This window comes from Anser anser (assembly GCF_964211835.1).
Source record: "Anser anser genome assembly, chromosome: 13".
NCBI lineage: Eukaryota > Metazoa > Chordata > Aves > Anseriformes > Anatidae > Anser > Anser anser.
Window position 1 is genome coordinate 17,236,751 of NC_139734.1, and position 15,130 is coordinate 17,251,880.

A 15,130-nucleotide genomic window follows, 5' to 3' on the forward strand; every position below is an offset into this window, starting at 1 on the left:
ATTAATCAGACACACGTTATGTGGGCAGCTGGGGCTTGCGGGCTGGTCACCTACCCCCAAACTCCCGTCAGTACACCTAACTCCTCTTCTCTTTTCTGCCTTTTGAATGTGTCTTTCATCTTGCCTGTTAACAAGACACAAGATAGCAACATGGGCTTTCTCTTTTCCTCCTTTTCTCCTCACACAATATATAAATATAAAAATATATACGATTTATATGTATACATTTACATAAAATGATATTCTGCCTAAATACATGCAGACAGACACACACGAAGCATGTTGCAGAGCCTGTGGGAAACACTGTCTGTAATGGAGCCTGCTAATTATAGCAACTCTAATGGCAGCTTTCCCCCACCCTTCCCTACAGCAACCGAGATCAAAACCTTTTTTGTTTAAAATATTTACTGTACAGCTTGCAAAGCTTTAATCAACCTAACATGACGTTTCCTTGCAGCAGCTGAGTAATAAATATGCAATTAATAGGGAATTGAAATACACCCATTAGCTGTTTGCAGAGTCTCTGCTTCCCCACTGTAAAAATGCTTTCAGAGCATTTAATGTTCCGCCTGCAGTCGGCAGAGCTGCTGGAGCAGGGGGAGCGAGGCACCCCTTTGTCTTTCGGAAGGGAGAGGGAAGAAAACATTGCAGGAAAGCTTTGTAAAGTTTGCAAAGGAAACCAGGCTGGCTCCTCATCTTTCGGCTGTGCCTGATGGGTGGCATCTCCCCCCAATGTCAGAGGGAAGGAGTTGCCTGGGAATCGGGCTTTTGAGACTGTTGATTTTGCTTCCTAAGCACAGCCTCGCACAGCAACATGGGTCTGGGCACGCTGATTTCTGGTGGCTCCATGTTTGCCCTCTGCCCGGCTAGCAGCTTGTCCTGCAGCTCCCCAGAGCTTTGTGTTGGGATGTGTCCTCTATGGAATATTAAAGCTGCTTTTTAAAAAGTTTCCTTCCATGTTTGCAGCACTGTCTTGGCTCTGTCTCGGGTAGCAGGAGACACCACAGAGATGGCTAGAAGACCCTTGAAAACTAAGTTTACATGTCATAACCATCAGCTTCAGAGCCTTCTCCAAACCTTGGTTCCATGAACCACGAGACGAAGTGTAGCCCCAGCCCGGGACACCACCTCAACCAGCATCTTGTGACCACTGAGCCTGACAGAGCTGCACAAATGGGCACAAGATGGGCTGGATCGTGCCCAGGCGGGTGTCAGGGCACCAGCGTTTGTGGGACCCCATGGAGCCACCACCTTACTCTCCCCATGGCAGTCGCCCACCCCAGGGGAAGCACATAGGGCCCCAGTTGAACAGCCCAGTGTTTTTTGGGGGGAGGAGGGACAGGGCTCGAGGCACCATGGTGGGCTTGTGCGCAGAGCATTGCCCAAGGGGATGCTGCTTCACAGGAAAACCTCCCCGTCACACAGGGAGGAGGCAGCACAGAACCGCGTGCCTCCCAGCTAAGCATTAGTGAAGCTTTTTAATCTCTCACTGTGGGATTTCTTTTTGCTTCTGCATTGTGCCATAAAGTATTTCAGACAAGGTGACATTTTCCATCTGCATAAAGTGCTTGCAAACAGTGTGAATTTAACTTTTATTGGTTTGATTTAGGAGTATGGGAGTCTGCATAAGTCTTGGTCTCTCAACCTATAGTCCTGTACTTTAAGTGATGAATTAGTCAGTAAAACAAACAGGGCATTATCTAGCTGTACACACGTCTGCATCTTCCAAACAAAATTAAACCCTGTTTGAACGTATAAAAGCTAATGATGGTGAAATCAACTTGGCTATAAATTACCCAAAACTCAAAACTAATCCAGAACTTTCTGAAGGCCTGGAAATGCTCCATCTCCTGAAGCAGGAAATGTAGCAACGCAGCACACAGGACAGCACTGTGTGACCACTGCCAGTACCAGCGTGTCCATCTTTCTCTCCGTATAGGTGCTTGTCATTGCCCACAAAGTTTGAGCTGTGGATGGTGCAAGATACCAACGTTGCCACGGTTCCCATTTTCTTTCCCACGTACTGTGGGAAAGAGCAATCCATCAGTTACCATCCACGGCAATCGACAAATGTTGACGTCTTAATGGCAACCGCCATACCAGCAGCTGGAGTGAGATGGAATACTGATGGAGCAGTTAGTACCCAGGATGGTGATGTGATTTTATATTTCATTTAACCCAGAACACAATACGCTGCAATGTATATATTTGTAACTGCTCCCTTGATGGTCTCTCTGGAGTATTATAAAGATTTATCATGTAGTGTTTGGTCAATACTAAATACCGTGAAATGTCAGTAGAGCACTTCTTGGAATTGCTTGAGCAGTAAATAACAGAGTCCTACAATATCCAAAAAGGAACAAACAGGTGAGCAAGTAACCTTAATGAAACAACAACAACAAAAAACAACGAACACAATCCCTAACCTTTAGAAAAGAACAACAAAACACCAAGGATTTAGTTATTAAGTCCCCTTGACTTTTAATAAGATGTATATATATGTCATTTAACTGCTCTGAAAGGGGTAGCCATTTAGATCTGGAAATTTGGTGCCATGGATTTTTGGGTCCAAGCACCACATTGAGTTCCCCCCGCTCCTTTTACCACCGTGAAACCCCTGCTCCTCCTGTTCCACAGCCCTATGTCAGCAGCTGTGCCAGGGCCAGAGAGCCTGCGAGAACATCCTCTGGGTCCTCTCCAGGAGCCAGTCCCAGAAACGGCAGCTGGGAGGTGGCGTGGACACCCCCAACCTGTGCTGACACATTCCCTCACCATTGTTTCTCAGCTAATGGTAGGATTGCTCTAAGAAAACCCTCAAGGTTTTTTTTTACAGATCAGAAGTTGGCTCCTGCTTAAACATATGTGTCTCTTTCTCTGTCTCTGACTTGCAGAATAGCTGCTAACTAACCAAAAGACAACATGGTGAGCTGAGGCTATTAGTGACTAATAATGCCATTTGCAGGCAGCAAAGGCTGAAAGGCTTCCAGAGCAGTTAGCAGTCTGCAAGTATCTCCCAGAAATGCATGAGCAGAGCTCCTGTGCAGCAGCCAAAGAGCAATTATTCTTGGAAAGCACGTCTGCCTCATGCTTTAAAATTTCTTCTAGTGTATCTAGTTAAAAAAAAAAAAAAAGAAAAAGAGAAAGAAAGAAGTGCCAAATGAAAGCAGAGAAACCAGAATAAAGGGCTCTGCGTGCTGCGAATGACCATGAATGCAGGTGGGTGCACCTGGTGGCACCCTCTGGCTCTGTGCAGGGTGCCCGCAGCAGCGACAGCCGGCTGGGCTGGCCGCAGCTGGAGCCTGTCCTTGTGGAGGTGGCCGCGGTTCAGTCCCCTCTCTGGCCTTCCCAAGAGCAGAGACACAGGCAGCATGCAGAGCTCTTCAAAAACTGCATTTGTTAGAATGAGTTTCTGTCAAGCAAGCACGCATTTTTATTTTTTTTTCTTTTGGCTTTCCTTGTTTTTTTTTTTTTTTTTCCCCTGCAAATGTCTCAATTGTAGCAGAAGTAGTTATATTCCTAACACGGTCATTTTGAGTGCAGCACTGTACACAGCTCTGCTCTTTAAAGAACTAGCACGGATCCTAACAGCTCTCCAGGCAGGAAATCCGGGGGGACCTCTGCTTTCCTGCTTACTGATCTAACGCTGGATCCATGGATCCCAATGAGCCCATCAATGCAGTGCCTTGGTAGCAAATAATGATGCAGGGAGTCACCAAAGGACTGTTTTATGGTCCAAACTTGTTAACTACAGAGAATAGTTCTTTTGCAACATTATTATAGTTTTTGCAAATCACTGTTGCTTGCTAGTTTATTCCACATTTTTGCTTAACCACTCTGGTGCTATTTTTTTCCCTTTAAATGGCATATTTCAGTTCCTACATGGGACTTATTCTCAAGGATTTTTTTTTGGTGTGCTTTTTCTGTATGCTGCTGCATCTTTTTTTGTGGTTCAGTTATTTTAATTATGCATTTTATTTTAAGTACATTGTTTTATGACATCATTTGTTAATTGTTCAATTATCACTCTGTTCCTTTGCTGCTCTGCAGCGTGCAGTAGCCTTGAAGCACTGGAGGAGTGTGCCACGAAGAGAAAAATATATGGCCTAAAGACCCAAAGATGCATTGTCGACAGTTCTGCACTATTTAATTACATGCTGTTTGGCAAATAATTAGTAAGAAATTAGCTTCTTTCTCTCTATGGGAAGAGCTTTTACAATTTGCCACCAGCCCCTGCCAGATGAAGCCCGCTGCTCCTGCTCGTGGCACCTCCATCAGCCTGCGAGCGGCAGAAGCTGCGATTTGCACAGGTCAGGGCTGGTGGCACCTGTGGGGTTGCCAGCTGATTGGGACTAACAGCATTTCACAGCACCACAACATCAGTGTGGATTCAGCTGGGTGGCTGGATGGTACTTAAAAGGTGCAGGTTAACAGGAGGTGCATTTATCCATCACCTCTTAAATCCCTCAGCTCTCCTGCTGCTACAAGCCCATGCTCCTACTCTTTAATTTACTCCCATACCAACTTGCTGATGCAACTTGCAGCATCGTGTCTCTCACCTCACCCTTGACTTGGAACGCCAGCTCCCTGATTCCCTTTGCACCCTCTAAAAGGTGAGAGAGCCAGTGGGGTGCACCTCCCCGTCATTGGTGCCACCTGAATTTCAGTGGAAGTAATTAAAAACAGACCAAAACCCCAAGTGATTCAGCTGTCGTGCTGAGTGCTGTATCTGTGGCCGCCGAAGCAGTCAGGTACACACATTTCGACAGATGGATGAAAAGAGTGTTGCGGTCTATAGATGCAGATCTATTGAGTCGCTCTCTTTCAGCTTGAGAAGATAAAGGTTCGTGTCCTCTCTGACAGAAGAAGGGCTGATATTGGTCTTGTGTTACCTGAGCTGGTTCTTGCTGATGAAGGTAGCACTGCCTGGTTGAATTAGCAGCCTGGGGCATGCCCAGCAGTGAGCAGTGGGGGCAAAGAAAGGCAGACCTTAGTGACGTTGAATGGCCACGTTTGGGTGGCACAGAGTAACTCCCACTTGAATTTGAATTTGGGAGACTTAAAAAAAAACTGACCAGAAGTACCTAATTCCTCTCTTACGTCAAGCCCAGAGTTCAGTGTAACACTTACCCTCTGCAAAGTTGTGCACACGTCATCTTTTTTATATCATATAAAGCCCTAGATCAGCCTGTAAGTTGGTTTATGAGACTGAACTCACCGTTACACAGCTCAGACAAAGCACTCCAGGTGCTCCATGACATGCCCAGGTACAAAACAGTTTCATTTGCAAAGCCTTACTGAATATTAATTTGGAAGGGCTGGGTGAGTTGATGGCTTATAATTCTGTTACGAACGCAACAGTTTGTGACCCATTTATCATGCAAGCCTGAAAGAGAACTGAAGATGCTGAGATTCACCATATATCGCTGCAGTATCTCACTTGTTTTACAGTAATTTGATGCTGCCTGAACACAGTAGTCGACCTTTTTTACTCCTGCTTGCAGGGTAGAACAGCAGGGATGATAAACCTTATGCTTTAGTTCAGAAATAGCACACATCAGTGAGAGCGACCAGGGTTGCACCACAGGAGAGTACGCGTTGTGGCAGCTCACAGCAATTCTGATTACTGAGGTTTATTATATATACAAGAAAACCATATTGCCTGCTAGTGAAATTGCACATTGGTCTAAAATCCTGTTTAGGGTTTGATTTTTAAACCCAAGCTCTTATCTGGGTTTATGTCTATTCTCTCCTGGAAGGTATGTTCCTGTAAGAGACCCGCATGGCTCAGAGTCCTGTGAATCTGAAATGGGAACATTTGTGAACATTGTGATGGTCCTACTCTACCTCGAGATGGCAGTGACCACAGCCCATGTCAGCTAACACACGTTTGCCTAAAGGCAAAACCAATGGCTCACTATGCCCCCAAGTCAAAGGAAATCTGTGAGACAGCTACAAAGGGAAGGAAGTATGATCTGTGCATGGAGGGGCAGTATCACCGTGGCCACTTTCCCTGCACAGCCTCACTGTGCCCGGTCTGTGGAGGACCGCCTTTGCTCTTGGGGCAGCATAATCATGGAGAAAAGTAAACTTCAGCACAAAGAGTATGCAGAAAAAATAAGGAAAACTAGCACTAGAAAACGGAACTTGGGATCATCTGGGTGCTAGATAGCATCTACTTTTATGTATACAGAAGGAAACATGGCATGAGTAATGGCTCTGAAGCAGCTACGCTGGATTTTTATTGCAAAGAGATGACTGGGGCAAATGAGAGCATTCCCACTTTTCAGCAGGTGGTGCACAATGAGCGTGACTCTCACAGTGACCACAGACCTCAAGAACAGTGGGCAAGCACCTTCCTTCTAGTAAACCATATAATCTCTTTCCAAAACCATGAAGCCCAACCTCAGAGATCACAGGGATTTTGCCTGATTAAAGACCAGAATAAATCTGAGGGCCAGGTTGTCTGGCTGCTGTAGCAGCAAATGTGGGAGGAAGGGCCTCGGGCTATTTTCCTTGACATGGAAAACTTACATGACACATCATTTGATGTGTTGATTCTATTTTTTAAACATTGCCTAGCACAGAGATCGGAGCTGGCTGCAGCTCAGTCAGCCGTCAGCTCTGCAGTCCAACATTTCTGCCTTCTGGGGCAGGAGCTGCACCTGGCCCTCGTGTCCCTGCTGGCAGCGAGTGCTCTACCCCATGGGCATGAGCACCTTTTCTCAGGTGTCTTCCTCACTACAGTACTAGGTAATCATAATCTCTGTGTTCCTCCATGAACTATTTGCGTGATCACAGCCAGCCTTTGGCACAATTTCTTGCTAACACTGTAACGGTAATGGCACTCTCATAACAACTGTGCTGCCACCAGCTGAATCTATACTGCAAATAACCTCACCTGGCTCAGAGTCTGCAAATTGTCTACATGGGGTCAGCTGTGTGAATGGTCCTGCAAGATGCACGGCCCCAGATGAACCCAGACTCTATGTGGCATGTTCCAGAGGAAGCGTGGCTTGGAGATTGCATTCCATTCCTATTGCTAGTCACGAAAAATGGCAAATTCCACTGGAGCATCTGGCACTGGGGCTCTTCTTCAAAGGCGACAACTTGGAAGGAAAGCTTTCATCTGAGGAACTTCCCGAGCTCTTCTTACATTTCATATGTATGAAAGGAGACATTCTGAAAAAAGGGTTGCTTGGGAGATTTGAAGTGCCATTTGGCTGGTGGGATCTCTCTGACTGATGGTGTTGTGCGAGGACAAAAGTGAGCCTGACTGTCAGGTCTAGGAAAAAAGCATGCAGCTCAGAACTAGGAAAAAAAAGATAAAACTGGACTTTCTGCTTTGTTGCTGATATTTTTTGTTCTAGTTTTAAAATCAAAATCTTTCCTAAATCTTCAAGGTTGGATTTTTTTTTCCCCTCTGATTTGCTTTTCAATACTAACATTTCAGAGCTTGTGGACAGATCTTTAAAGATTACAAGAAACGATAGTGTTGAAGTGCAGAGACAGCTGAGACTCTTCCAGTTGGAAGAATTCTCCAAACTGCACTTCCTGACAGAGGCAATGGGAGATGGCAGATGGTGGATGGCATCTTGTTTATCAAAACAAAAACTGTGGGATCTCTTGAGGTGCTGGAAAGCCTATGCAGCTGAAGTGAGAAGTTATCTTTGTGCACTTACCAGCTATCTCCTCTGAACTGAAAAACTGCTTCTTTTTGGTGCAACTTGCAGAAAAAGTGAATTTAGCCGAGAGGAGTTAATATGCAGGACATTGGTGCTGTGCTGGGTTGGGAGATAAAGCCACCAGGGCTGCCACACCTCTTACCAGAGCCAGGAAGCCCAGAATTTTGACCCACAAAACCATCACTGAGAACAGCATCCATGCCATCTGGTGAGATGAACTCCACTGAGAACCTCAGTTCCAGTCATTTTAGACCATAGTTTTCCATGTGCTTTCCTTGTGCTCAGGTCTGTGGCATCCAGAGTGATTGGTATTCTTGCCTTAATACCCAGAATATAGAGACCATTTGACCAAAGATGCTATAGGTCTGTTTTTTCCACGCATTAATATAGCCAGATTCTGTAAGAAATGCAGGTCTTCAGCATTTCTAAATGCCTAATGCTATCCCAGTTTTGGCCTGGAAAGGGCAATTTATCCAGTTGCCTCCTCGTATACTCCAAATGCCCAAATAACTGGGCTTTCCTCAGCAGAAAGATGGAGCACAGCTGTAGCATCCTCATGGAAGCTGCCCCAAAACTGGAGGTAAATGCCTCCCACAAAGGACAGTTAGAATTAGCAGGTGCCTCCTTTACAGCTGTGCAGGTTGTTACTGCTTCCCCCTACAGAAATTGCTGAGTTGGTTAGGTAGGTGGCAAATTATCCTACGTACAGATGTGTACCCAAACAGATGTGGTCATTCTGTCACTGGGGCAGAGCCAGAGCAACTTGACAGATGAGAATGGATATAAATTGGAATTAGAAAAAAAGGTATGGAAGGAGAACTGGAACCCTAATGTTGCTTTTTATTTCAAACTGATCTGTACACATGTCACACAGTTGGATGTATGAATAGTAAATTATTCTATTCATTTCTTACTCTTGATGAACAGTAAATTAGTCTAATAACATTTACTGTTCAATTCATTGATTGTCAGAGGGAGATTAGAAGCAAATAGCTTTTAAGTCTTTCCAGCTGCAAACATTAGAGTTGTCTAAAGTTATGATTTTTGACTGTAATTAGCTGCAGCTCTCCAGCATCCCCCACTCCATCCCCACGGAGTGTGCCCACCTGCCCCAGCCCCATCCTGCCCCCAGCGGCTGGTGCAGCCCAGGTGGAGCCCGTGGAGCTCAGAGCACTTCAGCAGCTGGACTTCTTCCAGCTCCCTTGCCAAAGCAGGTAGTGAAAATAACCAATTGGTTAAAAACATCTACTCCAATAGCTTAATGGTGCTGCACAGCAAGAATAAAACCAGGAGCTGTGAGGATGGGGTTTGTGTGTGTGTGTGTGAATGCATGTGTGTGCGTGAAGTCAGGCTCTGCCATGGCATGAAAAGCATTTCTCTTCTGTGTCTGGAGGGTCTGAAGTGCTCTTACACAGGAGGACTTCACTGAAGTTGCTGTACTGACACCAGTGGAATACAAGTGTGTGAGTGAGGAGAACAAGGCCCATAAAACAGCAGACGAGTCAAGTGAATTTAAGACGGATTTCTGCCTTGTACCTGTTGTGCCTCCTGTTTGTCATCCTCCTGCCTGTGGCGATGGCTCTGTGCTGGGATTTGGTCCTATCAGTAGGAAGGCGCCACTGGCTATTTAACAGACACGGAATTACTTGTAGCCAAAAGAAACCGTAAACAGCAGAATCATTTCAGATGCTACCGGAGCTTGGAGTTGTTTATTACCTTTATCTACACGCTCAGCTCCCCCTTTTCTTTCATGAGACTAAAGGAGTAAATAGAAGTAGCCTTCTCTTGATATGCGAGTCAGGTTTTATCTCTGTCAGAGCCGTGTTGTGCTCACTGCAAGCTGCGGGTGGGTGGAAACACAGGTGCACTGGGGGAATCGAGCCTCCTGCCCACAGAGCAGCCCCGCCAAAATGCCACAGCAGCTCTGCAAGACCAGCAGTGGCCAACTCCAGAACACCCGGCGACTCGAGCGGTGCTGTGTCTGCCAGCACGTCTCACGCAGCACAGGGACGGGTGAGCTGAGAGGCACGGGCAGGCACTGGGACCGATGGGGCTGCCTCAGCTGCTGGAGACCCAGCTTCTGCTTTCGAAGCACATGGGCTTCATGCAGCAATAAAGTGCTGCTCAGTATATTTCAGGGAAATTCTTTTCCATTGCAAAATGGCAATCTGTATTTTTTTTTTTCTTTAAACTTTCTGTGTGCAAATAGTTGATTTTTGGTGGAATTTTGCCCTGGGAAGTCTGAAAAGGTACTTCATTGACTTGGAACATGTCAGGTTTGGTTTGTATTTAGTTGTGCGTCACCTGGGCTGCCTGTATTGTCTGCAAACAGCTCTCCACTTCCAGGGCATGTTGGCCTGACTGAGGCTGACTCATCTGCTGGGCCTGGAGCACAAGGGGAGGGAAGGGAAATACAAGGTGTAGAAGCTGCAGGGAAGAAAAGGACCACAATTCCTGCCAGCAATCTCTCAGCTGCATCTCGAAGCAAGATCTTATTAAAGAAAATACTTCTAATTTTTATTTCTTGGAAAGTCTGCTCATTTCTTTCTTTTCTTTTCTTTTCTTTTTCTTTTTTTTTTAATATATATTTTTTTCTTCTTTGCTCTCTCCACTTCCTATAAAATGACCCATAGTCATGAGAAAATATCAAAACTTGGGGGGAACTGTAACTGTGATTGGAGTAGGTTGATTTTAAAAGCTTTACTGTTCATGCATTTTTTATGCAAAGGTTTTCAAATAGAAGTATGCACACACCTTAACAACAAAAGGCTATAATGACTACATTGTCACCAAATAAAACTGTACTAAAAATAAATAAATGCTGCAGTTTAACATGATTCAGTAGGCTGGGTTCTTATTATTCTTCCACCATTCAAAGGAAGATTCAATTTCAGCATAATATACTCCATATCTCTGTGGCATCTCTCTTCCAACTCGTGCTTCTTTCAAAGTTTCAATCTGCTCATGAATGCAGAGGGTTAAGAATAACCAATGGCATGAGCATTGTGGTCACTGATGCATATTTTTAAGTGGTAGGACACAGTGAAGAGTCTTGGTTTAAGTGTAATAAAAGTGAGGTCCCGGTTTGTTAATGAGGAGCATTGTCTGCTGCAGACACTAATTTCACTACAGGGTGCAGTCTTCAAACTTTTCATTCTAATTAGAATGCATTTCCATATTCTTTATCAATTTCTTCTCTTACTGAAATCTTCTCAAATGACCTTTTTTTCTTCTCTTATGACTCATCCAAAGATTTTTATTTTTCCCAAAACAATCATTCAGATGCAACTGCATTTTTCCAGTAAACACGTTCAAAAATAAATGACCTTGCCAGCTCATGCCTACACAGTGGGAGAAGGGCATTAGCAGTGCAGAGGCAGCTACTAATAATACACAGGAAAATTAAGTACGGGAGAAGACCGTCTTCCTCTAATTCCTTGAGCATTTAATTTCCAAATGCCCTGCAGTGGAATGTGCCTTGATCAGGAGTTTAATGGCCACTGATGGAGTTCCAGCAGTGGGGAAACAAGTCCCAGCAGAACAAGGGGCATTTCGTGCACAGAGGAAAATAGGTTATCTGCTAAGGAGGCTTTCTTTTCTTTTCTTCGGTCCTCCACAGCTGTGTCCAGTTCCAATTTTTATAATAAAGTAAATTATTAACTCAAGTTGACGGATTGGTTGGTGTTGGTAATAGGCTTTCAAAATGATTAGTGATATATACTCATTACCCAAATTAAAAAGCCATATTAAAAATAAGGAGAGGAAATGTAGCAGCATTATCAAAGTAATAATTTCTACTTAGTGCATATCTTTCTTGAACTTTGGCAAATGTTGAATTATGCAACACAAACACTAATCTGAAAGCATTCTAATTAATGATGGTACTTCTTTGCTCTCAAATTAAAACCAACACATTCACAGTGCATCTGACTTAAATGTTATTGCAAGATCTTCACAGTTTGAGGAAGACTGTTGATGTGCTTCAAAATATTGTACCTATACCCAAGTTAGAAGGCCTGAGCTTTATTCTTCCCTTGCAGAATAATTATTATTTGGAAAGACTTATGTAACTCAATGTTTATCCAAATATTTGTTTTGTTATTCAGTAATTCAACCATTTCAGGGGAAAAAAAATGAAGCAGAGATGGGTATCTTGACATGAATTAATCACAGTGCTTTGTTATCCAGAGCTTGCTATAGTTTTCACCAACTAACAGAATCAAACAGTTGCTTTCACTTTAAAGATGCTTTATAGATGAAAACACATTTACAAAACATCTTTCAGAATAAAACAATAATCAGGCAGCTAATTAAGCACACTGCAAGTACTGAGCTTTTGAGTTAAAGACCTGTCCAGGCTGTAACATCATTTTCACTTTGTTATTATATGCAGAGAGCTAATAAAAATATAATTTTGAAAAAAAATCACATTAGTGATTTGCTAGAGTGAATGTAGATGTCAAAAACACTAATCTAGAAAAGCTGTCAGGAGTTTAAATAGATTTTTCACTGACTTGCTGTTCTTAATTATAGCTCAGCACCCTGTAGAGGTTAAAAATGCCGGGTTCCTTCGAAACAAACTATGAGCTCCTTACCATCTCGTCAAATTCTCCTTCTCTTCCTTTCAAATGGATCAATCAGATGCCAACACATAGCATTTTTTCATTTATGTCTTTTCTTAAGCTTCCTTATCCGCTGCAATTATATTTTTACCCAAACCTATCCTGAAGGGGATAGAAGAGATTTCATGGAAGAAGCATAATTGGCAATTGAGCTTGTTCTTTCTTGGGCTTCTTTTATGAGAAAAGATAGCATTTTGTGTTGCAGGAATTCAGTACTTAAATTAAGGGGTATGCTGGCTACTTAGTTAAATAATCGACAATAATCAGGTCAGCAGGGAATAGTACATAGCTTTCACTGTTTTGTATTCATTTTTCAGATAATGTAATTCTACATACTATCCAAGTATTTCAGAAAGCATCAAAAAAAAAAAAAAGCTGCAAAACAAAGGATTGACAAGTTGCTAATCCAATCCTCTGACTGTCACAGGGTGCCATATAAAAGGGATCCTTTGTTCTTTAAGAGCTGATTGAGTTCCATTAGTATCCATATTCAGAGCCTTGGGCACAATATTAATGCTAATACCGTTGTTACGGAGATGGAAAGCCGTTAAGACTGAACAATAATCAGCTCACAATATCACTGGACATATTCATGCAGCATGTAGCATGGTGAGATCTGATAGCTCTGAACCTTTCTAAAGAGAACACGAAAATCCAATTAACATCTTCTGTGTAAACCTCCTTGGCTACTTTCACTGGAGATGACCTTGGGCAGCTGTGTTGCAATTTTGCCAAAAATCTCCATTATGTCTTTAATTCAGCAGCGTTGTTGGGTTTTGCCAAAACAGAAGGCCTGGCTCCGCAGCCTGCTCCTCACGCTGGGTGACAGTCGCGCGCACAAGTTGTTTCAGCAGCCACCGGCGTACTCTGTGCCGAGCTGTAGCACAGACGGTCAGCAACCAAGCTTCAGGCTTCACAAATCCGAGGGGATATGCAAGCCAACCAGCAAAAAAAAATTCCTTTTCTCTCCCTCTCCCAGCTTCAGTTAAAAGCCCAACTCTCATACGTGCCCTTCCGTCACATCTCAGCCAGTGTCCCTGACGTGGCTGTTTGTGGCAGATGGCTGGTGCGACCTGGTGAGTCGATAATTAATTCCTGCTGATGAAGCATGTGGTGAGGGGAGGAGAGGCTCCACATGCCCCCCGCTCTGGGCTTCCCTCCTGCTGAAGGGGAATAGCAGTCCCAGGTCTCACAGACCAGTTCTCTGGACTTGGGGTTGCTCAGTCTATGTTCAAGAGAAAATCTTTCTTGCAAACAGTTTCAGTTGGACCTAGAAAAACCTCTATGAAGGAAATTTAGCCTGACAGAATAATAAAGGAGGTATTTTTCTTTTGGCAGGATATTTACCTGCATTAGTTGCCTAAGGTAGGGTGAGGAAGTAATTACCATGAAAGGACTCATAGAGAAATAATTTGTTTTTCAAGTATTTTACCGTAGCGTCCACTTAATTTTTTCATTAAGCCAGAAAGTAAAGATCAGTTTTTATAGCCTGCCCTCTATCTCTCTCTTTTTTTTTTTTTTTTTTTGACATGCAACCTGCGATTAGACTAGCAGGTATTGCTAGTGATGGTGAGCACTCATCCTGCTGGCCACATGGCCCAAGATTCTTCCAGAATAAGCTATAGGAAGATCTGGTCCTAATCATCATGAGTAGGACTCTTAAAGAAGTGAAGACCTTGATGGGAAGAAGAACACTCATTTCTAGCCTGCATGGACAGCTTCTGGACATAAAGCTTTTCCCTTTTCTGACTATAAGTTGCATGCTACCTGAAACTTTTGCTATGGTTTCTGTCAATACCACAAGTGAAGGATTCCAAAAAATAAAGCATTTTGAACTCTTTCCTTTCATTTCTTTTTCATTATACCAGGACGATACTGCCTTATCTCAAACACACACTTGCATATTTGCACTCTATAATGGAGAAACAGCACTACATACAGGTCCCTAAAAGTAAACACCAAACTCTGCAAATCTTGCATATAATTAGGGAGATTCTTCTGGATTTATTATTTTTTTCCCCAAAGCTGTTATTGCTTGATTTGGCTGTCATCTGTGTCACTTCTATGGAAAGATTTTCTCTGTGTTAGAAGGAGAAAATCAGAACAGCAGGCTAATAACTTGTTACAACAGTGGGTTTTAAGGAAAAAAATAATGAAGCAGAGCTGCTGCCAGCATTATGGATATTATACCTCCTCCTTAAATAAAACAGGTCAGGATCACCCTTTGCTTTACAGAGTGTCACTTGGGAAGGACCAGCACAGACCTTACACCTGGTGGACACAAACATCCTTTGAGTACTTGTACCTTTTGCTGGTCAGGCACGTATGCTTTGAGCTGAATTCTGGCTGTGACTTTAGACTGAAAGGAAAACAGCTTCTCCATAAATATCCAAGACCAACCAAACAAGTTCAGTTCCAGCCTTATTCTTTTGATTTAATTTCCTTGGGTATTAATTTTGGCCATTCAATCTCATTGATCTATTGAGTCCATCTCAGCTGTGACCTTGATTTGATTGCTTAATTGGCTTAGCAAAGCCTGGGTGCATTAGCTCTGTAGCATGCTTACTTGATTTCTGTACGTGCTGGCTTATTCTTTCTTATAAAATCTATAAAAAGTAAACAGAACTTATTTTACATAAAATGGCAGTCGAGCTTTGAAATTCAAGGGCAAAGATAATCTCAAGTATATGTATGTCACTTCTCTTCTCCTAGCATGGGCAGACTAGTTTAATCTTGCCTTGTTCAGATCTAGAGATGATTGAACATCGACATGTGCCCTTCAGTAAATCTTCCTAGTTTAACAGATCACTCACTGTCCACTAACAG

The 15,130-nt window shown here is 43.4% G+C and overlaps 1 protein-coding gene across 4 annotated transcripts in view; it reads left to right on the top strand.

Annotated features, from left to right (window-relative positions):
* The window catches only part of LOC310881068 (uncharacterized protein), a 63,822-nt gene extending 49,981 nt beyond the window's left edge, over positions 1-13,841 (top strand). For 3 of the 4 annotated variants that reach the window (XR_014572106.1, XM_083797799.1, XM_083797798.1), the window contains one exon: positions 1,940-5,552. Coding sequence is in view for 2 of the 4 variants with exons in the window: in XM_083797798.1 (XP_083653924.1) it covers positions 1,940-2,177 (238 nt within the window). In the remaining 2 variants the exon portion in view is untranslated. Of the gene's footprint in view, positions 1-1,939; positions 5,553-5,756 lie in introns of those variants that run through there. The other variant, XM_083797800.1, reaches the window with a different exon arrangement.
* Positions 13,842-15,130: the final 1,289 nt, after the last annotated feature.